This window comes from Blennius ocellaris (genome assembly GCF_963422515.1).
Source record: "Blennius ocellaris genome assembly, chromosome: 4".
NCBI lineage: Eukaryota > Metazoa > Chordata > Actinopteri > Blenniiformes > Blenniidae > Blennius > Blennius ocellaris.
Genome location: NC_137653.1, coordinates 27,421,640 through 27,446,557, shown reverse-complemented (window position 1 = coordinate 27,446,557; position 24,918 = coordinate 27,421,640). Strand labels below are relative to the sequence as shown.

Genomic DNA, 24,918 nt, shown 5'->3' with positions numbered 1-24,918 from the left:
CAGTTTCAAATGTGAGAGTCAATCTAAATGAGGTCAGGTGGATTAAAGAACTCAGGCGACTGTGCAGGGTGCTTCCCGCCCTCGCCCCGACACACACCTCTGCGTCACTGGTCCCCTGCAGATCTTTGGCCTCTTGCTGGTGGTCCAGGCTCTGGCTACCGTCTCCAGCCACACTCCCCTCCAGCTCTCTCCTCCGGGCCTTCCTCCGCCGGGTCTCAGCACCAATCAGAGGGGAAGGAGGCACCAAGGAGGGGGGGCTGAGCGCATTCTCCCTGGGGCTGAGGTTATGCTTCTGCACTGGGCAATTCTGGTTGCCCTTATGGCAGGCACAGTCCACTTTGTAATTACTGGTGAGGAGAATATATGGGTTAACTGGAGAAAGTGGGGAAACATGCAACACGACAACAACTGAAGGTCACAGTTAACAGATATTTTATATATAATTTCCAACCTTGCTTAGCAAACTTTCAGCGCCGTGCAAAACCTAAGGAACTGTAGGAACTGTGCACAGGAAACTGAAAAACAATTCAATTGAAACGTGCGCACGTCAAGTGACTCGGTGTCTTATCAGTACAGGTTTACTTCTAAGCTTACTGTGAAACTCTTTAGCCACATGGCCCAAACAGCCTCCTGCAGTAACAACATGAGACTCTAGAAACAACTCTATGAGCTGTTAAACAAGTTTTACAGCGACAGCATTGGCAAAAATGACTCTTTGAGTATGGCTTGGGTGTCAGTTCATGGACTAAGAAACTTTCAGTTGTTGATTTTGGCACCAAAAAAATAGAAGTGGTAAGACAAAGTGCAAAACAATATAAATGGTAAACAGGTTTTGAAATAGCCGAGTTATGAAATTAATGTCATTTACAAACATACCTACAAATCCTAAAACTCTTAATACAATAATAGAAGTGCTTTTAAAACAGCAGAAATGTGAAGTAGAGGATAACACTGACCAGCTATTGAACTCGTAGTCAAATCCAATGGTGACTTCAGCATCCTTTGTAATCTGAGCGATGGCGTAGATGCACAGGTGGATCATACCGTCTGCAATCATATGCCTCACCTGTAGAGGGCGAGAGAGTCTCAATAATACGTTCTCTTGGAGACCACTGATCATTTCTCTTCAGAGTTTGTCGGAGTCAGCTGTTGGCTCATACTTTTAAGAAATGGCCGAGAGGAGAAATTCTTATGATCACAGCATTTCAGCAACACTCTGACTAACTGAACATTGTGGTCAAATAAACAACAACAGTATAACGGGACAGACAAGACAAACACTGAGGTTAAAAAGACTGGATTGATTGGCTGACCTCGGCGTTGGGCGTGCATGACCTCCTGATAAAGCGAGCATCGTTTCCAAAGGTCCTGGCATCAACACACATCTCCACATCATTGAATTTGGAGTAGAAGAGCACAAAGGGGTAGGGTCTGCACAAAGAAACGCAGTACAGGGGTGAGTCCACACCCGGTGGTTTTACATGTACAGAAGGGTAATAACACAAAGATCTCAACTCCCACTTTTTGAAAAAGTGTCCATTGACTTCAAACTGTTGCTTGAGCATGACTTTCCCCCGGTATTCGATGACGAGCGTGTCTGGCTCCAGGTTCTTAGCTGCTCGGAGGATTTTCCGATGTTTTTGCACCCGCGTCACTCGGCCCAGCTGAAGCTGCAACCCACAAATCAAACACTTAATTTCATTGGCAGAGCAGTACAGAAGCTTGACTGAGGTACGATTACACAGCAATGAATGGGAATACGTAGGCAGGCAGTGCACCGCCACTAAACTAACTCAAATCAATACCAGCATTTATCGCTATGTTGTTGTATAAACTGTTATCTGGTGCATCATGAGGTCACTGTAGAAAATCCTTCACATGTCTGCTAAGCCTGCCGTTAACCAGATGTGATTGAGTCTGAGTCAGACCTGCATCTGGGAGCCCAGCACCGTGTTGTTACAGGCCAGCTCGGTGCGGTTGATGGTGTCCATGGTGTCGGCGGAGGCCTGGATCTGCGCGGTGGAAGGGTTGGTGGTGCCACTCTCCGCCTCGGAGGAGCTGCCAGTGCGGTGGAGCTGCTGCAGCAGCGTCTGGACGTCGGCACTGTACTGGTTGGCCATCGCCTCCTCGTACTGGTCGGTCCACTGACGGATCTTGCTCTCCCAGCCCTCCACGGTGTTCTCGTCGAGCACGCTGGCCTCGGTGGTGGAGTTCTGCACAGGACAGCACAGACGACGGTGCTCAGTGTTTTTATTCACCCAAAGTGGGGCTGGATTTCAAAGGTTTGGCGATTTGAGATGGACAGTGAAGTCCAGACAACGTATGTCCAGGAAATCTAATGTTGTCAGCAGTCTTTGTTGGGTGAATGCTGAAAGGCTTTGCTGCATGCTTTTTAAGTCTTTAACCGTTTCCAGATAAATCACAAAAAACTATGAAAAAATGTCCCATACAAAGCGGATGGGAAAGACACCTTGTGGAGGAGATCAAAGCAGATCCCTCATCACCTCCATCAGCTTCATCCAGCTTCAGCATTCACACTTGTATTTTCATCTGGAAATACAAACCTCTAGTTCGATTGGTATTTCCAAACATTTTGTGTTTCTGTTCACAAAGGAAGTGGAGAAATAAACTATGCTAAAAGCATGTTTGCTGTTTGTGTTTTTAGTTTTTCTACAAGTGGGTCTTAACAAAACTTCTTCTTAAATATTAGCACATTTGTAAGGAACGTGCAGTAGTGGGATGAGCAGCAGAGCCGAGTCTTTGAGTTGTGTATTAGTGTGTCGTTGCCTCAAAAGGCTCCATCTGTTACCGGCTTTGCACCACAAATACCTTCACGTCCATGCCAGGATAAGTGATCTTACCTTCATCCTCATGGACTTCCTGGATCCCTCTCTGAAAGCCTGAAAGAGAGAGAAGAAACTACCGTTCAACATGTTTGTAATGGAAAACAAAAGTCCCCCACTGTATCTGGCTCCAGTGTTGCCGCCAGCTGACAGGCAGCAGCGCTCACCTTCACCTTCTTGCCCTTTGGAGTCCCGCGGGCCTTTTCTGTGCTCTTCTTCCTCTTTTTGGACTTGTTCCTTTTAACACGGTTGACAGTGAGCTTGATGCTGGTGGGAGTGTGCTGGGTGGCGGTGTACGAGATGGTGGAGGGCGACACCTCTTCATCGCCACTCTCTGTCGCGCTGCTTTCCCCAGCTACGGAAACAAACGAGGAGTGACTTGGTTAGAGATCATGAAGAGCAAAGACAGTGGCAGCTTTGTGTTGTGAATGAGCCACGTTACCCGAGACATTTTCAGTTTTCCTGTGCTGGCCGTCTGCTCCTTTCCTCCTGTCCAGGCCCCTGTGATAAAAACCCAGGGTCACAAAAAGACAGCTCACTCATGGTGCCGGCTTACAACAGTGAATTTGGAATTTAATGTAGCAGTAATAATAACAATAATACCAATAATACCAAAAGTGTGATTGTTAACAGTACTGGAAGTGTTGTGTGGGTGCTAGAAAGTGCTACAACAGCCTGACGGAGGGCAGTTATCTTCCACTCAGAGCCAGAGAGAGCGTGACATGGCGAGCAGTGGAGATGTCGTGGACTCGGGGCCGGTGTGGATGGGTCCACGTCTAACCTGCAGTTGTCACATTTGATGAGCAGGCCGTTGGGCGTCCGGCTGCAGTGACACCAGGGGGCCACAGCGCCGTCCTCCTCGGAGGAGCTGTCGCTGTCGGCCGAGTTGTCTTCTGTGTCTTGGTGGTAGCGGGAGCTGCGTACCACGCCGTTGAGATCCATGTGGGTAATGATGGTTTGGGAGAGCGGGGAGGCGGGTGGGGTGGGGGGAGGGGGCGCGCCATAGTTGTGATCCTGACAACACACAACGGAAGACTGTTGCATCTTCAAACAACGAGTGTTCAGGCAACAAAAAAAAAAAAAAGGGAAACGGAAAATGGAGACGAATGAAAATGAGGGCAAAAAAACAGGTATGTGAAACAGTACAGCTGTTAATAACAGAAGTAGCCTGTAGTAACAGAGAACTAACAGCAGAAGAGATGTCTACATATTCAAACAACAAGAACAACCAGTCCTCAGTCTAATTCTTACTGTCACATTATAATACAAACAGAAACTAGAGAAGATTAGGACAAGAGAAAGGCAGGACCGATTTAACTGGGTTATTAATGTAGCTTCTGAGACACTGACTACTGGAGCCAGCCTAACTCGTAATTAGAAAGTATTACACATTTCATTCAAAAAGACATGCTTGAATTAGAAGTGTTGATTGCAAAAGAATTGTGTGAACTCACAGCATAAGGTAGTCCCCGATACCCATGACTCTGTGCACTGCCACAGCTGTGGTTGTTGTAGTTTTTCTCGTTCACTGCAGGACTCGCTTCAACTGACTCAGGGCTGCAAAACATACAGGAAAGGCCGTCAGTTCCACAACCACGGCTCGATTCTCCATCTTCACGTAAACCTGCTTTTTTTCACGACCACTACATGAAGAAGAATTTCAGTGTGAGACGTCAGTCCGTCACTAGGGGGCACCGAGACCCTGCAGGTACCTTCCAGCCCGACGTGCAGTGATTTCAGGAAAACAAGGTGAGCCGCCATTATGTTAGCCAACCCTGTTGGCCTTTAATGAAGGACTGAGGACACAGTGAGGCAGTCTGTCATTCAACTCTTCCTCCCAATGTGGAACAAGCTTTCCAGTCACAGAAGAATGGAGGTGACTTTAAACCACAGGTGAGAAAGGAAGTACCAGAGAGAAGCTCTGCAAGCAGGTTCACCACAGGCGTGTGACCAGCACCTCCCCAGAGTGGACAGTACCTCACCAGTCCATGCATTCCCTTCATTTCTATTTAGTCAACTTGAACTGTATTGTTTGCTGCAGGGCACCGCCCACAGAGATGATCTCGGAGAACAAAACTGTTCAGGACAAATTGGAAGTAAACTAAACTGCAACCAGATGAAAAAGAATTCAGACATACTGTATGAACATTTCAGGCTGTACTTACAGGTTTAAAAACAAAGAAAGCCAGAAGAATGCTGTTTGTCTAAATATATGTAATTTGTAACCTACATGATGATGTGACAACATGGTCAAGCCCACCTCAGCCGTCACACAATACTAACTTACATCACTACTTGGCAATAGCAGATAAAATAAACATATTTGTGCGTTTTATAGTTGCTTTGTGGCTGTAGAAATCTTTGTTGGGAAGCTGGTTAATGTCCCTTTGAAACAATGCCATGTTTGTAAAGAACATGCACGTGTGGGCTGAGCAGCGTGTGGGCAAATATGATGTGTATTGACAAATACGTGAGAGGAGAAGAGGCAATGACCTAAACCCTATGAAACGCTGCTCAGCGTGCCGCCAGTGCCCATCTCATCCACCACACAAGAGTGAACAGGAAAGAAAACACCGTTTGGCAGAGAAGAGTTGGAAGATTTCTCATGGAGGTAATTTACAGACCCCGCTGCTCATCCCACACATGCTAATTCCTTACAAATGCTGCACAATTTATAACGTAATAACCAGTCTTGACAGGGACATTAAACTATTCCTCCAGCTTCTTGTAGTGCGTATCAGCAGAGAAGACGTTGATCAACATGCAGTGTGTGTGTGTGTGTGTGTGTGTGTGTGTGTGTGTGTGTGTGTGTGTGTGTGTGTGTGTGTGTGTGTGTGTGTGTGTGTGTGTGTGTGTGTGTGTGTGTGTACACCCTACAGTAGGGCTGCTCGATTATGGAAAAAAATCATAGTCACGATTATTTTGGGAAATATTGAAATCACGACCATTTCCACGATTAGGTTTTGGAACAGCATTATTGAACATGTTTATAAAAAACTCTCTTGTTGAATATATAAACATATCTTGTAATGTAGTAGTAGAAAATAAACTACTGTTTATTTAAACAATAAATAACTTTAGATACTAATCTAAACTACAGTAACGAATCATGTTGCTTTACATTATATGTTGATACTTTGGCCGTCCTGTGAGACGGCGAGGCGAAGTTCTTAAAGCTACGTCATGCTAGCAGCCACCGTTAGCATGACTTAGCTTTAAAATGACACGGAACCTAAACCACTGGTGAAACACGCTGTTATTGTCATCATCCATAGATGTTAGTGTATGGCAGGTATAACAACAACGAGCACACAGGAAACCATACGTTCAGAACTTTTTCTGGAAATTTAAACGTTTCCCCACCCTACAGTGGGAATGGTACTGTTTTTATAGTTGGGGTTCTCGATTGTGTCATTTTTAAAAGCACCACACGGATACACGGAGCACCACCCACAGTTTGAACATGGAGACTTTTTGTCAATGACTTAACAGCTTGTTGCTGTGACACTTCCAATCATGGTCTGATGTCAGCGATTGACGCGTTTGTGTCTTTTCATACTGGACACAGAGAGCAAGTTGTTTACCACGATGATCATGTTTTGCTGCAGGCACATGTCCACAAGATGACCAGCTACAGGAGGGTCACAACCAGTACTTCTCCTGAGGATAGAAGCTCATTGGAAAACTTGATTTCATCCAAACAAACTGAAATGTTAAAAGTATTTTCAGTTTCAATGATGACAGCCCCTGTTTAGTATAATATGAGATTTCATATATATTAACTCATTGTAAAACCGTTACTTTAGATTGTAATCCATTAAAGGAGCACTTTTAGTTCCTGTGGAGAGGTTTCATTGTTGGATTTAAAGTGATTAAAAATACATACTGCTATTGATAACCATCTTACGTGTGTTTGTTAGTTATTTAGTTTGATTTTTCTGTAACCCTATTCTATTTGAAGCCACGTTCACCACTAAATTCACCATTCAGCTTAGAGTTCACCCGTTCCAGAAGTGAAAGGCTTTGGCAGGTCAAAAATGAGAACTCAACTCAAAGGTCAACACAGATTGTAGCAGCGGGGCAACGATGACTTACTCGGATCCAGCAGCCATATCTGAGTAAGACGTTTCAGGTGTGGTGACTCCCAGCGCGATTACTATGCTCATGACGTCCAGCACAGCGACGCGTGGGAGGGGGGGAAGAGGGGGAGGGAAGGGGAGGGGGGAGGGGAGGGGACGGGAGGGACAGGATGGGACGGGGAAGGGGGGGGGAAGAGGAGACGCACAGAGGGGAATCACAGGGTCCCAGCTGCAGGCGCAGAGCACTCCAGAGGTGGGGCGCCTCCGAGCCGGAGCCCAGGGCTGGCGGTCATGGGGGATCTGAGGAGAGGGCACAAGAAACACACCGTCAGCTCCACACACTCTGTACGGAGCACAGACAAACCAACACTGCAGGCTGCGCCACCCTGGGGGTAGGCAGTCTTCATTCATCCACAGACAATCAATTACACTCTCCAAGTAATTCAATCACAACTTCCTGGAAGTCAATAACACTTGTTCTCTTCATGTTGAGATGACGCTTTTCACATTTATTCTTAAGTCTGAGCTGGAATGTTTTAAAATATAAACCATCCACTGTGCTATTTGACAATCAAACATGAACAGCTGACACAGGTCCATGTCACCAGAGACGCCCTGACCCTGCATCCCCAAACCAGGCCAGTTAGGAGAAGAGTGTCAGCAGGTCGCTGTGAGAATGACTTGATCTGAATATGTGTGACTGGAGTGCACCCAACAACGCGTGTTGTTAATGTGCCCACGCCCCTACAAATGTGTAACAAGCATGTTAATGCTCTATTGTTAAAGACGACATTTCTATTTGTCGGGTATGAAAAAGTAAAGATTGTAGGCCGTCCTGGAAGGAAGATAACATGAAGCTGGTGAGTGGTCAAGGATCTGAAACTAAGATGAAATGTCCAGAATTGTTCAATCAATGCAGTCCCAGTATAGCCCCACTTTGCTTTGGACCTATTAGAAGATCTCAATCAGGGGCCGGCCAATTAACTGGCCAGCCGGTTTAATGAGCTGCTAATAGCCATCAGACAATACTAGGTAATCTGACAAAAGTTGGCCGACTGACACCGACGTTAATTCGGGCCGAGATTTCCCCGACATTCAATATTGAAAAATACAATATGGTACATTTCAATAAAGCTTTTTGTGTTAAATTCTTAGTTTTAAGTGTTGCTACTTGTGCACATGTCTCCCCTGCCTGCAGCGAGCTGCTCTCATGGCCCCGCCCCCTCCCGCTCGCTCACCCCACTAACGCCTCAACATTGCAGACAGACGCAACAGAGAAACACAGAAAATCTCCAGAGAACGGCGAAAAACATGTTCCAACCAAAAGTTCAAGCAGGACAAATTGACTCCAGCACGTCCCGAGCTGTGCCTGACTGGAGGGAGTGTGTTCTTGATGTTCAGCTCTGCCGCAGAACACACTTGGGTGAAGATTCAATACAAAACACACTTTGATTGTATCATTACTGGCTTCTCATTCATTTTATGACCTTAAGCGCCATTAAGTTTAATCTGATTCAGTGAGATCTCACAAATTTAAACAGTGTGAACGTTTCAGGTCGTGCCAGGTGAGCCTGAAGCTGTGTCAAACATGTGGTTGGTGGGCCAAAACAGGGACACCAGAGGGTCCAGGCCGGCCTGTGAGACGAGCAGTACTGAACGAGACTGCATGTCACAGTATATTGCACCGGGATACATCGTTTAAAATTGGCATGTTGAAATTGTACATTTTAAATTTTTTAGATATTACACTTTCCTATATGTATTCTATTTATTTGCAGTAAAACATTTGGATTTGTGGATGTGTTCTGCATTGTTGTGCTGTCATTTCTCTGGTTTCACCTCCTCTAGCTTCTCCCTGAACTAAAACAAGCTGGCTTAAATCCTACAAAAAGCCATTTTGTTATTGGATTTTTAAGCGTCTTAATTCACATAGATTGAGATTATTTAATTCCCCAGAGGGTTAGTGCCTTTTTGCATATCATGTTAATTTATTTTGTTAAAATTTTTCATAAATTGTCCAACAGTAAGTCTGATTAAAGTATCTGGAAATAGTAAACGTTTTCCCCATCAATTCTTTCTTTTTATCAAGTGTTTGGAGCTATCAGCCATGAAAAGCATGCATTTTGTCTTATTTTAATTGACAAAGTTATTCAATTGGCCTAAAGATAACTGATTGGAATGTTTTATTCTCCAATACTGAGCAAAAAAAGACTATGAGGAAGGCAACGTTTGTGTCATCGCCGTTAGCTCTAGACTCAGTAAAGTTGGTGGTGAGGCTGATCGCAATCGACCCCTCAAACAGCAAGGCCACACACTGGCATGTTGTGCCTCCAGTGAACCGGGGGGGGGGGGGGATTAGCCATGATGAGCCAGCCTCGGCCAATCCCGCCACTCGGCTGTACACATTTGGGTTTTTGAACAACATTGCATACACGGCTTTACAAGAGCTCAGTTCAAGAGCAGCTGAGTTTATAACGTCTATTAGATGAGACACTGGTCCGTTACAGGCTCGTCTCCAGCGTATGCTGATACTCATTTATAAATGCTAAGTTCAATAGCACAAAGACACAACACAGTGGAAAGGCCTGGAATTGAACTTGCGTGCCCCGTCCAGTAAAAGGTTGACTCTATTTGACGTCACGTGTAACCAATGCGAGTGGAGAGCGTTTAATTTCAAACCCTGGACTTGTGAATATTAAACTGAGTTCCACAAGGGGCCAAACACAGACAATCACCCGTCTCTGATGGCTATTAAGAGAGTTGACTTTACCAGCCTCAAAGACTTCTCAGCCAGGAACACAAGCAAGAGAGCCTGGTAAAAGCAGTTACAGTAATGGTAGTGTATCTTTAGTGTGTGTGTGTGTGTGTGCGCGCATGTGCATGATGCATGGGGGAGGCAGAGAAAGAACAGCCTCGGGGCCCATGACTACCTTAATCCTTCCCTGCGCATGATTATATTACTTTCACATTACACAGAGAAGCCATCTTTACACGAGTGTAAATACTAAATATGCTGAGTCACACAGACAATGAAGCCCTGGGAAGCAGTTCCAAGTGTGTATAGTTGGAATGAAACCCGGCGGTGGACATGGTGCGATAGACCTGCATGTTGATCCAGAACAGACCTTCAGCTCGGCTATTCCAACACCTAAAAGAACCCAAAAACACCAAGCAGGGGCTGTACAGTGCTGCGGGCCCCCTCACTGAAGGCTGCAGTAACACAGAGAGCCAACAGGAGGCGTCGTCGGGTCAGGAGCTGAAGGGTGAGTCATCTAGCAGGAGGCCCTGCCCTCTGGTCATGTGACTGCTGAAACACTGACCCACACTGCTCTGCTGCTCTCTGCTCACACAGGCAGGACCAGCAGTGGAAGGAGGAACGGGTCTGTTTGAGCTGTTCACATTCTGAGGAGAACATTTGGTTTACAGCAAACCTCCTGTTCAAATGGACAACAACCACACTGCTCACATGCTGCACATGCTGCACCCTTTACAGCCAGTGATTGTTCACAACGAACAACCACCGTTGCTGATTTTAAAGATGTTTAGCCTTTCCTAAAGATGTTCATTGTTTTATTTTTTGCTTTAATTGTTAACTTTTATGTCTCCACATAAACAAAGGTGAAGCAGCAGTATTTGAGGCAGTGAGAGCAAACATCTGCCCTCATTGAAATAAACTTTTTTTCCTGACGAGACGTTTCTTTATTTTGATTCATCCATGGTGAGTTTACTGAGAGCAGCTGTGGAAAAACTCAACACATTTATCACTTGAGACAGGCCGTGTCCTGGAGAGCTGCGGCAAACACTCAACGTTATCGGCAATGGCGATTCCTCTCCTCAACTCAACCTTTTACTAATAGGAAGCCTATTCCTGTTTGGTCTCCCGTCTCAAACTGGTCACCTGCTCTCAAGTAATTCCCCTCCACACCACTGTGTGTGCTGTGCTCCCGCTGCTGGTTAGACCCGCTAGCCTCTTTCTCCCTCCTCACTGTTTTAATATGAAAGTGCCGGCAGGTGTCAATGTAAGAAGCATCCGAGGCTCAGTCCAGGCTATACGGCGTACGCCCAGTCATTTTCCACTCAGAACTGCACACACCCACTTCCTAATCCCCCATGATGCACCACTCAGCAGTATCTACCAGCCAGGCTGCTGAGTTTCCCCCTATAAGATGACAAAGCTGTGACTCGCCCAACTCTGAGAATATTCACTGATCTGATTGGTTAATGTCTATGTTTAGTGTGCACTATGAGGACTGAGGAGCAAACCAGAGGCAGCGTTTGGTGGGTCATTATGAAGTATGGCCAACTGCTAAATTATACTGAATTTATGTGACAATGGGTTGCTTTGAAAGAAGGCAATAATCAAGCATTTACCCACTTTTACTGTCAGAAAATTAGCCATTGGTGGAAGCACAATTGTCCTGGGGACATATTTTACTGAGACACAATTTAGATGACAATTGAACAATTTCAATTTGTCACCTCAAACTGTCAATAAATACTATTCGATGTACATTTGAATTTAAAATAAGAATTAATTTGATTAATCCATTAAAATATGACTCAAACAAAACCACAACAGAATTGTAGAAGGTCTGCATGAGTCAACAACCTTCAAGCCTCCTGTCAGAGGTTCTAAACCCAGGCTGGATTACTGGTAGACTGACTTCTGGTGACACACTCTCACTCCTAGACCAAGGACCTCCATCATGTCCAGGTCAGATCAGGTTGCCCATCCAGAAGCTTTCGTTACAAACACATGAAGACATGCAGAGGTCAGCTACAACAGATGACCGGTAGCTCTAATTCTATGACTGCAGCAATGTATACATGTAATGTGTTTCCTTCAACACAAGGGCGCTTATGACAACTAGTCAATTAACACACAGAATTGTCAGCAGATTATTCCTTAGTATTGTATTACTTGCAGTTTTAAGGCAGAATTGTGTGTGGCTCATTGAAAAAGAGAGCAGCATGGAAGAGAAAATGGAAAGACACAGTTTGTAGCAAATTCTAAAATCCTGGTATTAAGTGGAGCACAGGGGTGCCTGATTCAGAGCCTTTAAAAACAAAAGTCAGTGGCTGCAGGGTCTCCTGTGGAAGATCAGTGGCTCACTAAAATAACCAGCTCACTCTGACTTGGCTCACAAAGGGAGTCACTAGTTGGGCCTCGTCCAAAAGTGCCAGACGGTGAAGCAGTGAGGTAAATTCCATATGAAGAAGGAAAGCCTTTCTTTACCTCCCTCTCTCCTCCTTCTCTTCCCCCACCTCGCTCCCTCCCTCCCTTGTTCCTCCGGCCATGAATAAAAGGCTCAAATTACCATCAGTCTCAACAAAGTCTTTTCTCCCCACTAGAACAGAGGCCATTTTGGAGACAAGTCGAAGGGGGAGGGACATCCAAACAAAATGAACAGCAGAGGACACCCTCACATTATCTCTGTCTCGACACACTTGTCTTCCTACATTGTTAACCACACTGATCATTTTCATTTGTTGTCATTTCAAAACGTGTCTCTGGAGAGAAACAAAGATCACGTTCCTTCAACCACGGAGGCATAACCAGAGCAGCTTCAACATGCGCTGTCTACAAGCTACTGGATCACCTAAACCCATTCCTCTAAAACTCATACATTCTCCATACAGTCCACAACTAACTGGACCCCAAAACTGCATTCAACACACTTAAAAAAACAGCTGAAGACGACGACACAAATTCACACCTGGCTGTGGAAAAAACATGACATAATAGCCGCAGTCTGACGTCACCTAATAGCCACAATAATTACACACAAGTTCCAATCGAGCTGCAGAAGCGACTGACGCTGGCAGGAGCATAGACCTATATGACCCAGAGTTATAGAAAAGACTATCAGCAGGAATCTACTTCTGAATTTCTATGCTTTTTCCCTCTGTGTTTTGGGTGTATTTGGTGGGTCACAGCGCCCCTACAGGCTGGCATATGTACTACATGCCCTCAGGGCTCGTGTTGAGCCGTGTGGACGGAATCTTTTTTGAGGAAAAAAGATCGTTTTGGCTGGTGTGGACAAGCCTGAGTGAAGTGATGAGATTTAACATGCTCCCACTCAGTCAGAGAATCAATCCCATGATGCTTTGTGATCCACGTTCAGCTGTAGCAGGAAGTATTGACGATGACTTGTAAGCTGCTTGTCTTTGTTTCGAAAGTGAAGCAGAAATTTCCACTTAACTTGGAGCCTGATCAAGAGAAGAGTAGAGTCTCTTCTCGATCCTCTAGTTCAGTTTTGACACACACATTTTTCTCTGGTTCACCAGAACATTTCGTCCCGAGGCTGCATTTACAAAACACAAAAAGTGGAAACGTTTGCTTTTTGGGTGTTCCGTTTACACGACAGCAGTGTTCAGAGACACTGACACCTTTTTAAAACATCTCCATGTCGCCTCCATTCAGAACAATGAATGAATCCAGGTGCTTTGTGCAGTTCACGGTGCTTCACCCATAAAGTGAACATTTCCTACAGTCATCTGGATCACGTGTAGAGAAAAGCTTTTTCTTACATACACACAGTGAACAAATGCAACTATCCTTTTCAAAACAGTGTCTGGGTGCAAATTTTTGCATAAAAAAACCTAACAACGATGCATTGTGAAATTAACCAGGGCCTGATGTGCCTTTACACCAAGATTTTTACTGGTCAGATTATCAAGAGCACTGCCGTAAATCCCTGATGATAAGCCGCTACTCTTTTTCACACACTCTGAACCCTGTGGCTTAAACAATGATGTGGCTAATTGATAGATTTTTACAGGTTAACAAGCTTCATGTCACTGATACATGGGTGATGCGTTCAGGTGCATCGCCAAACGCCGACCTTTCCTTTAAAAAAAAAAAAAAAATCAATACAAAATTGGTGGGTTTGTGTCCATGTAAACTCAGCAAGGGGCTTCTTTAAGTGTTTTTCCTCCAAGCTCAACAAGCTCAGAATTCTAGCAGGATAACACACCATGTCACCAAACTCCAATCATCTAAAATATCCTTTTTTTACCATGGCAACGAGTTCACTGGACTCAAAAGGCCTTCTCAAACACCAAATTAAAAGCATCCATACTCAGCAAACAAGCACATCCAGTCCTGAAACTACAGTGCCTTGCACAAGTATATACCTATTTGCACTTTTCCACATTTTGTCACATAACTACCATAAATTCCAATATATTTTATTGGGATTTTATATGATTGGCGGCGCGTTGTGTTGGTCTAATTGTGAAGGGGGAAAACAAAAAAGTAGTTTTCTTTCCCAATGAAAAACTGACATGTTTGATTACTGCATTTTGAATATCGCACAGCAATACTGAGCATTTCCTGAGGAGACAGCAGCACCCCTCAGCCCACAAGCAGGTGCAACTTACAATGGTTCTACCCTGAAAACATGGCGGAAGGTACACACAAGAACAGTACTCGGGAAAATTTTTCTCCCACTGAACACAGTGTGAAGTCTGGATGTTTTTGGGGGATTTTTTTAAGGATGCTGAGGACAAACTAAAAAAAAGATAGTCAACCCGTCTGTAGAAAAAACGTCTCCTCGAGGAGAAACATTTCAAAATCGTAGAGCCATCTCTGGAAAATGTCATTGTTTCTGTCAAACTTTCCCAAAGTTTATCTATAAAGGAAAGTCCAGTTGAAGTGTTACTCAACATCAGTCCTGTATAAATGTGTTATTGCCATGACACACACAGCAGTACAGCAACATGTGTTTCTGCTGTATACAACCACTGCCACTTAATTATTGCTGACGCTGCTTCAGATTTGGGCCAGACGCAGATGCTTCTGGCCGAGCTCGACAGTAGCTCTGCTCTGCTCAGCTGCAAACATACTCTGTTGTAACTTCGGTTACCAGATCGCAGAGCATAAATCGAAACAGAAGCATTGAGTGAGACGGCAAGTTGGACAAATCCGTGAAGAAACACAGCAACACATATCGCATTTACAATTGTAATATTACATCAAGTGTGTATGTGTGTCTCAGTACATTTACTTTTCTAATACTTATAGAGTGAGCGTGCAGCTCACAGGATGCTTATGCACCAAAATCTGCCCTCTCATATTTTATTGCAAAGGACATGATGCTACTCTAAATCGCTGAGCGGCCTGGCTTTCTGAGGCTGATGAAGGTTGCTGTTCCCGCTCTACAAACTTCTGTCACAAACTGCTTTTTCAACAGTGAAATCCCAAACCTGCACAACAATGTTAATGATCTTGTAAAAAGCAACCACGGACTTCTGGAGCAACCCTACCTCAGTGTCACCAACCACTACCCCAGTCCCTGGTAACACAGTTCTCCCCAGCAGGGTCCTCATCTCACAACAGCAGGAAATCTTTGGGACTATGGCGGAATAGTGGAGCATCAACAAGACGGACCTGGTTTATGTGACGACAGACAACACCAACAACACGGCCAAGGCTTTTGAAGGGTTCACAGATCTGTGGCTTGGGTGCTTTGGGCAAAACTTAAACCTGGCCACCTCGAAGGCTCTGACGATTCAGAGGGTTGACACAGCAGTCGGGGCCAAAGCTGCTCACAGTGCTGGAAGAGGAAGAGGACTGAAAGAAAAGCAAGCTGCCCTCAAATGCCACAAAATTCTCTCATCCATGATGTGGTGACACGATGGGGACCAACACACAAGATGGTCGAGCGCTTTCTCAGCCAACAGCAGCCAGTCGCTGCCACATTGGCTGCAGGAAGAGGAACATGGCATTTAATGCTTAATGACTGGCATAAGTGTCTGAGAGCAACTCTGCCAGCTCCTTGAGCAAGTGGACTGATGCGCCGAGGCCAGCCCTGAGCAGGAGAAGGGAGAAGAGCTAAAGAACACCTATTCAGAGAAGGCAAATAGATTGTTTCATTGACTTTCAAAAATAACAATTATTCACTGATTTCAAAACTTGAGTAGTTCATGAACCACAACTTATAAGAACAGCCACAACTACAATTATATCTTAAAATAATAGCAACAAACAAAACCAAGAAAAATAAAACCCTAATCTGCATTCACGCCGGTAAAACCTGAAAGATTTGCAACATGCAAAACACACTAATAATGCAGTGAAAAACAAAACACAAAACACTGAAGTTGACGAGCTTGTAATTTTTGGGGTCATCTCACTGATGTCATACAGACCACTTTACAAATCAGTTAAATCATTTGGTGGCGTTGCCTTGGGGTGCAGACAGAACAGCGTGATAAACTTATCTCCTTCTGCTCTTCGTCTGACAACTTGAAGCCAAAATGTGTCTCTGCGACTGGAGTTGCCCGACTGTTCTCCTTTTCAATCTCTTGCTCCATGATCCACACAATGTGCAGCTGCATGCACCACAGGTGTATTCACCGTGTTCTAACAGCACAGGAACCTGCATACACACCGTGCAGCACATTCATCTTTCTTTCTCCGATTGTATTGTTATTATCGTGTGAGGCCAACATTTAAATCACAATCAAAATTCAAATAATTGTCCTGACCTTTTTTACATTTTAATCTGAAGAGAACAAAGTCAGCAGCATGTTATTTCTTATAAAGGAGGGGTCAGTCTACTGGTTAATTTGATTTGGAAACATGTTGTTATTTTAAACACTTGCAGTGCAGCTTCGTTTATACTCCGTTAGTTTGTTCTTACGTGTTACACACACGTTACTTTGTTTAATATGGTTTGATTTCTACCTAACATATCAGTTCTTCTGAAGCCTGTTACAATTGTATTTACAATAGAAATGTTTTAACTTGTGCCTTTACATGAACTTGTAGCCACATCAGCACCAACAGCATTAAGGCTGTTTAATGGTTGACACGTCCGTGAGCTGCGCTCCCAAATGACGTTATTTCAGCCGCCAGCCCCTCCATGCTGTCCTGTTGACGTGGACGTCACCGCTCTGTGTGCCTCCAAATTTCTCTGACGACACGGACGGAGACGTGCGGAAAAAAAGGCGGAGCTGAAAGACTGAAGACTTGGTTTTAAAGGCACAAAAAAGCATAAAGCTGCACATCCACTCTGGAAACACAAGATTTGACTCATAGATGTCTATTTGCTTCAGTGTCAGACGTCAACAGAGGGAACATTCAATTCTAAACAATAGGTGAATGTGCCGCTTTCCACTTGAAGGATCACCTGCTGGTGTTACAAGAAGTCTACTCCTTCTGCTCCAATCTAATACTGCGGTGGAAGTGTGATTGCGATGCACTGCCCCCTGCAAGGTTGGGAGCGGGAGCCGCTTGGAGTATACATGGCAGATACGTTCTCACGCTGATTCTGCACGTCAAAGTTCCGCACGTCAAGCATAAAACAGCCACTGGCATGACAGACTTGAACTACAACTGCAACAAAAACTGCAATATAATAACCTTGTTGGTTACCTCACACAAACACAGGGGGTAAATCTGGTCATTTATTGGTCTTAAGCTTCTATAAAACACTTTTCAAAACTTCTAAACACTTGAAAACAACACTGGGTAAGTCGGAATGGTCCCCACTACTCCCATATCTATCGACTTCTACTTAACCCCGGAAGTGTTTCGTGTGGCAGCCATGATAAGACTGTCTGAATTCTCAATCAGCAAAGGAAAGTAGGTCCATTGCTTCCTTTAGAGCAGGGGTCTCAAACTCGCGGCCCGCAGGACAAGATTTTGTGGCCCTCATCTTGATATGAAAGTATAATATTGGTGCGGCCCGCGAGGGGAGAAGACCTCTGACATTGCCACTCAGCCAGCTCCCGCCCGCCATCCGTCGTTGGGTGTCATGGTCGGGGCGAGGTTAACCTCCTCCGGCTACAACAGCAGCCACCTTGTGTGAGCTCGCCACCCCAGTACCTTCTTCCGTCTACAAATGCCATTATCGAGCACATAAAGAAAGGCGGCTGCTACTTGTTGCTTCATAATTCGCCGCGCTGTTACAGGAAGAAGTAGAAGTGACGCCGCGCTTCGATCGAGATGTTCTCCGTATGTCGCCATTCACAGAAGGCGAATTTGTCCAAAAAAATGCATATTATAGCAGTGACAGGCTCCGTAGCCTCTGCAGGGTGGAACAGCGACAGTGAAAACGTTCCACCTTGGGAGCCGGTATAAAAACTTTGCAGATACAGTGGATCCACGCACTGGTACCGTGTGAACGGACCCCCAAAGTGAAGGAAGTCTTGCGTATACACTCTTATTCGTTGTCGTGTAAACAGGGCCCAACTTCAGATTATAATGATGTCACTAAGTGAAAGTGTCCGACTGCCACACCAACGTGATCGCCTTTCACCAACTCCTTTAGGAAGCCTCCTAAAGTCAATAGACGAGGACATAGGAGGGACAATTCAGACAACCCACTGACACACTCTCGTCCGTCCACCTATTAAATTTGTCCCCACTGAGACGGCTGCTGACATATAGTTCCAGCCGTGATAATATCTCTTCTGGGGGTAGGAAACACCATTTAATGGTGTGAAAAAATGCAGAGTAGTACTGATAGTACTGAGGTAAGACCCACTACATGTGTCCATCACATCTCCAGAGCTGCAGCCAGACTGACCTGCACACCGACACAGTGCCGTTCCTCTGAGGAGCTGGATCTTTGTAAAAGTACCAGAAATACCTCCACATACATCTTGAATACTATCGTCATAATTAATGTACTGCAGTTATTCCAAAAAATAAAGCCTCGTGAAATTCAATGTTCAAAGCTACATTTTAGATCCAGATTGTGAAATCAGTACAATCAGAAAAACCATGTTCTTGTCCGATTCTTTGTAAACAAACAAAACAACAAATAAACACATCCCCATACTTTCCTGTACACTGTATTAAATCCCACAAACTAAGTGTAACTTTGTTTTTTTAATGACGCCTTTGATTGAATTTATACAGCAAGAAAAAAGTGGCCAAATGGAACAAATGGCCTTTAGAACAGTGACTTTTGTTGTGACAAGACACGTTCAAGCTGTATTTTCCACATGAAGGTGCAAAGAAACCACTGGGAGGGTTTCACAGGTTTGAAGTGAGCCTGCATGATAATAGCTGAATGTGCAGTGACTTCTGTAGTCACACTGCGAGCATTGTCATCGTGATGTAACTTGTGATAAACACTTTGCAGACGATGGTAGGGTTGGGTTTTTTTGCTAGTTCCACACTAATCTTTTTGTTTTTTTTAAAGTGTTTGCAGTTTGCACCAGCAGTGTTTCAAAAGTGGAGTGGTTTGTTAAATTGACTTCTGCCCTGTTGTCATCAGGTTTGATGCAACATTAAAATAATAAACTTGTATACTACACCGGCTCCATCTGGTGCCTTTCTTGACTAAAGAGAAAAATATTTGCAGTGTTCATTATATATACAGACACAGATTTATAGGTTTCTAGTTTTTCTTTTGATTTATTGGACGGTATTTGTTCCATATGGACGCCACTCATGTCAAGTAGTGATGGAAATCCAATGCTCTAAGAAGGTTTTGCTCCATTTTGGGATGTGACTACATCACGTCCAGGCTTCCAGCCAGCAGGTCACTTCTCTCCATATTCGTCAGAAAGTGGATGAGACGCATTTGTATTTCTTAAAGCAGGTAAGTCTGTAGGAAATGTTCATTTACAGTGGTGACCTGGCATGTCGGTGCTCACACCGAGTCCACTTGGGCAAACCTCCACAACATAATAAGAGCAGTGAGATTACAGCAGCCTCCAGTCTGCCCCCGCACACATGCTCACTGGAGCAGGCAGGATATGAATAAATGTGACGCCTGCCAGCACTGGCAGACTGAACCGTGCTGCTGAGCTCCAGGAGGAGGAAATTAAAGATGAAGAACAGGTAAATCAACTCGGCTCAATGAAACACACACGGGATGTGTGACCTCATTATGCCTCAGCTTTTTTCAGTGAGAGAGAGAGAGGGAGAGAGAGAGGGAGAGGGAGAGGGAGAGAGGGAGAGGGAGAGAGAGAGAGAGAGAGAGAGAGGGAGAGGGAGAGGGAGAGGGAGAGGGAGAGAGAGAGGGAGGGGGGGAGAGAGGGAGAGGGAGAGAGAGAGAGGGGGAGGGGGAGAGGGAGAGGGAGAGGGAGAGGGAGAGAGAGAGGGAGGGAGGGAGGGAGAGAGAGAGGGAGGGAGAGAGAGGGAGGGTGGGAGAGAGAGAGGGAGGGAGGGAGAGAGAGGGGGGAGAGAGAGGGGGGAGAGAGAGGGAGAGAGGGCGAGAGCGAGAGCGAGAGAGAGAGAGAGCGAGAGAGAGCGAGCGAGAACTTTGTGTCCAAATATAGAAATGGGGATATAACAATGTTGTCTTCAAGGAAGACAAAAGTGAAACACCTGGTTTGGGGAGAAAGAAAAACGTTTCTTACCCACATTTTTTGCTTACATTGATCAGGGGTATGACGACTTTTTTATTTTTTCCTGTTATACAACCTAATATGCCCTGGGGGGTAATAGTGTGAGATGGGTAATGTGGGGTTTCCTCTCTAATTTTGTTAAAATTAACATACAGGAAATATGTGTAATGAAAATATATTTTGAAGAGGGGAGGGAAAAAAGCCTCCTCTTCCATTTCCATGCTGTTATACTTATGAATCAGGCTGAATAAAACCATTTGTAGGACTGAATCATATCTCTATAGCATCGCAATACTTGATACCAGAAACATTACTTTTTATTTCAAATTGATTTTGGGAGGTGACGAAATCAACAAAGCCAATTTTATGTGGTTAAACGACTAAATCATGTTCACCAGGTCACTAGCTGGAATGTTTCACATTGATGCAACACAAAGACGTGACTTTCATGGAGTGATGCACAACGTACTACGGCTGCAGTCAGGTTTTCGTCTCGTGGTGAACAATAACAGAGGATTCAGAGTATTGGTTGTTTCCCAACCCCATCTTCAATACAGATAGTGAGGGGCCTGGAACTTTCTCAGCTGTACTGAGGAATGTGTGAGAGTAAACCGCTGTGGAACCGTGTGCAGTGTACGTTTAACTGCAAAATGTTAAGAGGACAAAGCTCAGTTTCTGCTTTGACGTTAAAAGACATTTATTTGATGAGTTTTCTTCTTGTCTGTTGGTGCAGCAGCTTTAATCAGTGTGAGTTGAGTAATCAGTCATCCCTCCTGCCACCACAACTTTGAATTGGGCCTCATCTGAAAGAAGCTCGTAAACAGCTAAAAATTGTCTCCATGAATTTTCAATGTATTTATTCATTTATGAAAACTGTACGATTTATGTTAGGAGCATAACTTTAGTAAACAAGTCTAAACCACTTAAAAATTCTAAATATTATTAATTTGAGAAAATAAGATTTGAACAAGGTCTTAAAATCGACACTAACAACTACAATTATATACACACTGTGATAAATACTGTGTTCATGCATGAAAAAAAAAAAGATCAGTCTTCACCAGAGTCGTGTCAAACGGACAAACCTGACTGTCTGTGATCTATCAGACCCAGCGGAAAACAAGAAACACAGACAAACCACAGACCCCGGAAGAGGACGTGGGATGAATAGCATATAGTGAGTTGATGCACTGTCACCAGTGCCGACTCCATTTCCACAGGCCTGCTGCAGTGTGTTGTCCTCACTGCATAATGCTGCAATGTGGGTCCGAGTGGTCAGGCACCCTGGGAGCGCAGTGTTGCCCTCCATTAACAAAACAACGTCCAGCTGCCTGAACAGACCGGGACCAGACCAGGAATGAGGCACACACAATGAAGAACAATGGTGAAATGGGTGTTGTGACAGGGGTGGGGGAAGAGCGCCGTCGACAGCAGGCTGAGCAGGACACAAAATCAATCATCTGTTTCGGGGCAAACAAGTCGACCACTGTCTGTCTGAGGCGGAGGACCACGGTGCTGCTGCATGTTTGGGCCTCAAGGCAATGGTCTGCATGGCCGTCACATATGACACAAATCACAGACTACTCTCTGGGACTTAATAAACACCAGAACTTTTGTATTTACAGAAATACAGCACAGCACAGCAAAAAAAAAAAAAAAAACGCCAGGGCATGGTGCACGCTGCTGGAACATAACCATGTACCCAAAATGTTTCCATATGTGTGTGTGTGGGGGGGGGGGGGGGGAGCATGCTGCCCTCGAACAGTCTCTGTCTCCATGGTAACCAGAATGTTTGTGTGAGAGAGTAAAACAGCGGTGCAGCACTTGACACGAGTCACCGTTGTCACATACACAAAAAGCAGGAAAGCTTTTCGACCACATGCCAACATGCAGAGGGAGCACACTGCTCACCTTCTACCTCACGCTCTGCAGCAGCCAACAGCCCACAAATACATTCTCATCCACACCAAGGTGTGTCTATAAATGAGAGTTTTTCTGACTTCAACACATACACTGTTGTTAGCTACAATGCTATCTTTGGAATAGCATTGTGTAGAGCGTTTACTAATAATTAACACAAGTCCAGGACATTAAACCCAGAAAGTGATCCAAGAAGTATGTCGGTCATTACCAATAAAAATACCCTTGGTCCGATTAATATCCTCTTAAAACTGGTCTCATGTCCCAATTTTTCATTTCTCATCGTCAGGGCTTGATATTGAGGCTTGTCCTTACCCTTTCGGGGCTAGTAAAAGCTTTGCTCTGGCAAATGAATCATCTACCCACCTTGCCTGAAGGGGAAGTGGGTTTTTTGCAATATTTTGACGTTTTTCCCCCCGATGCAACCTGCAGAGATGTCAGATCCATGAAGCCTTCTCTGCTTCACTGTCTGCTGAAACGACTCCACAAGTGTTTCCCTGCCACTGCTCTGCAAAATGTGGACTGGATTTCCTGGACGGAGGCGAATCTCAATGAGAGAGGAGTAATGAGTCAGGAAATCCATTCCACAGTTTGCAGTCAGCGAGGACGCAAGGGAAGTTAGCTTTGCAGCTGTCCAACTGTTCATGACAGCATGTTGCTGTTTGGACATATTTTACACTCAAAACACCAGAAAAGCATTGATGTGGATGTTTGCAAAGCCGCTGTACAGCCAGGTGGCGCTCTGCTGCCAGACGTCACCGTTTTACTAACTCCAGCTCTCCAGGAGAACGACTCTGACATCAAAACAATGAACAGCAGCTCCTCCAGGCTGTAGCAGGAGGTTCACACCTCGGTGAAGTCCTGCTCCTCCCTAAACTCCCTGAAATAGTCCCAATCATTTGTGTTGCTTTAGAGCTGGAAACACTGCAGTTTGTGCTGCTTTGATAAATAATTTCTCCAGGAATTAATAAAGTGATTCTGAGGTTTTAAAGATAGAACAACTTTATTATGAGATGATGACGTCACGCAGACTCCTACATTGTCCAAAGTGAACAAAAATACTTTGTACTGTTTCCTTTCCTGACCTTTATACTAACCTCAAGTTGTCTTTTGAGATAATACATGCATACATTTGTACATTTTATACTTTCCTGTGGAGATGAGTTAATTACAGCCTCATATAAAAAAAAACAATTTTCATCAAACTTTGCTTCAGTCCAGTAAAAAGTGCATGATTACTGGACCAGTATCTGGTACAATTATTTGTCATTTGGAGATCCCTGCCCAGACAGCTCTGATAGGTCTGGACTGAGGTGAATTCTGGATGTCCTGAATTGTTCTGAGTTTGTTAAGAAAAGTCAAATGGGAACTGGACTTCACTGTCGTAGCTGTGGGAGCAGCCCCAAAGCACTTTACTTAGCTCATCACATTCACCCATTCACCCATTCACACACCATTGGGGCTGCAGCCGTGCAAGGCAGCGTCACTCCAATGGAAGCAGTTTGGGGTTCAGTGTCTTGCCCAAGGACACTTCCACATGGGGGCAGAGATGGGAATCAAGCCTGCAACCTTCCGATTGAAAGACGACCACTCCACCAACCGAGCCATTATTTATTCCTGGCGACAGGCTGTTCACAGTACAATGCATAAAGACCAAAACATAGAATATTTACTTCTGTGCTGAAGTGATTCCTTCTTTGTATTTTCACAGTTTGGTGGCCAAGAGGCCAAACATCAGTGTGTGCAGGTATAATTCATCAAACACTTGAAGTTGTAATGAATTCTCACTGCAGCAGAACTGGCAGATAGGAACACGACTTGTGTGAGAAGCTTTTGAAAAAAGGAAACACTGTCCTCACAACAGCCCCATTCTCTAAAAATCATGTGTGCATCACACATGAAGAGGAAGCTTCTCCTAACATATTGACCTGCAATCTGCATTTCCTCTCCAGGCAACACACATACATTGTTCAAACCAGTGCAGGATGGCAAGGTGTCACTGAAAAGAAAGCAAAGCCAGAGGATAGCCAGCCATCTTGAATGTCTGCATTCTGCCTCGGGGAAACAAGAGACAGTGAAGCATCTTGGGAGAAGGTCTACACAGCATGATAAGGACTGAAGAGTGAAGCCACCGCGACCCACAATGGATGGCTTCCCATTTGTTCAAGGTGACAGAGGAAGGCCCTTCTGAAGCTTTTGTTTTTAGCGCAAGCGGCCGCAGCCTGCCCCGTGTAAAGCAGCTCAACTTTGGTGTTCTCCTGTTTGTTTTCCTTCAGCCCTGCTTTCTATTTGCTCTCGCTGACAACACCCACTGAGCAAACACTCTGAAGTGTGCTGGCAGATTTCTGCAACGCTCACCTGACCACACAAAACACTTTATTCAATTAGTGCTCGGTCTGCTTCACTGCCCCTTTGAGGGACAAGACTATGGAAAGATAGGGTGGGAAATCAGGGAGGGAGGGAGGGAGGGAGGGGGAGAGAGAGAGAGAGAGAGAGAGACAGAGAGAGAGAGAGACAGAGACAGAGACAGAGAGAGAGAGGTCAAAATGGCTGCCTGAAGCAGTTTCAGAAGAAGAGAGAAAATGCTGAATATTTGTGCCCTCTCTTTGGACTACATAATAAGCCGGTTGAAGATCATGTAGCAGGCAGTGTCAAAATGAGAAAGAAGAGAAAATGAAGGACAAAGTATAAGGTTGCAATCAGATGAGGAGGGGGTGATCACCCCCCCCCCCCACCCCCTTTGAGCCTTTTTCCATTAGCGGCCT

The 24,918-nt window shown here is 44.8% G+C and overlaps 1 protein-coding gene across 9 annotated transcripts in view; it reads right to left on the bottom strand.

Moving 5' to 3' along the window:
* setd5 (SET domain containing 5) overlaps positions 1-24,918 on the bottom strand; it is a 39,023-nt gene that overhangs the window by 9,554 nt on the left and 4,551 nt on the right. For 6 of the 9 annotated variants that reach the window (XM_080494533.1, XM_080494537.1, XM_080494535.1 and 3 more), the window contains exons 2-12: positions 6,939-7,222; positions 4,298-4,400; positions 3,625-3,887; positions 3,286-3,344; positions 3,011-3,198; positions 2,862-2,900; positions 1,929-2,213; positions 1,522-1,670; positions 1,314-1,431; positions 957-1,066; positions 98-347 (exon numbers count right to left, since the gene is read on the bottom strand). In XM_080494533.1, coding sequence (XP_080350659.1) covers positions 98-347; positions 957-1,066; positions 1,314-1,431; positions 1,522-1,670; positions 1,929-2,213; positions 2,862-2,900; positions 3,011-3,198; positions 3,286-3,344; positions 3,625-3,887; positions 4,298-4,400; positions 6,939-7,009 — 1,635 coding nt within the window. In that variant the 5' untranslated portion in view covers positions 7,010-7,222. The remainder of the gene's footprint in view (positions 1-97; positions 348-956; positions 1,067-1,313; positions 1,432-1,521; positions 1,671-1,928; positions 2,214-2,861; positions 2,901-3,010; positions 3,199-3,285; positions 3,345-3,624; positions 3,888-4,297; positions 4,401-6,938; positions 7,223-24,918) is intronic. The other 3 variants (XM_080494536.1, XM_080494541.1, XM_080494534.1) reach the window with 2 other exon arrangements.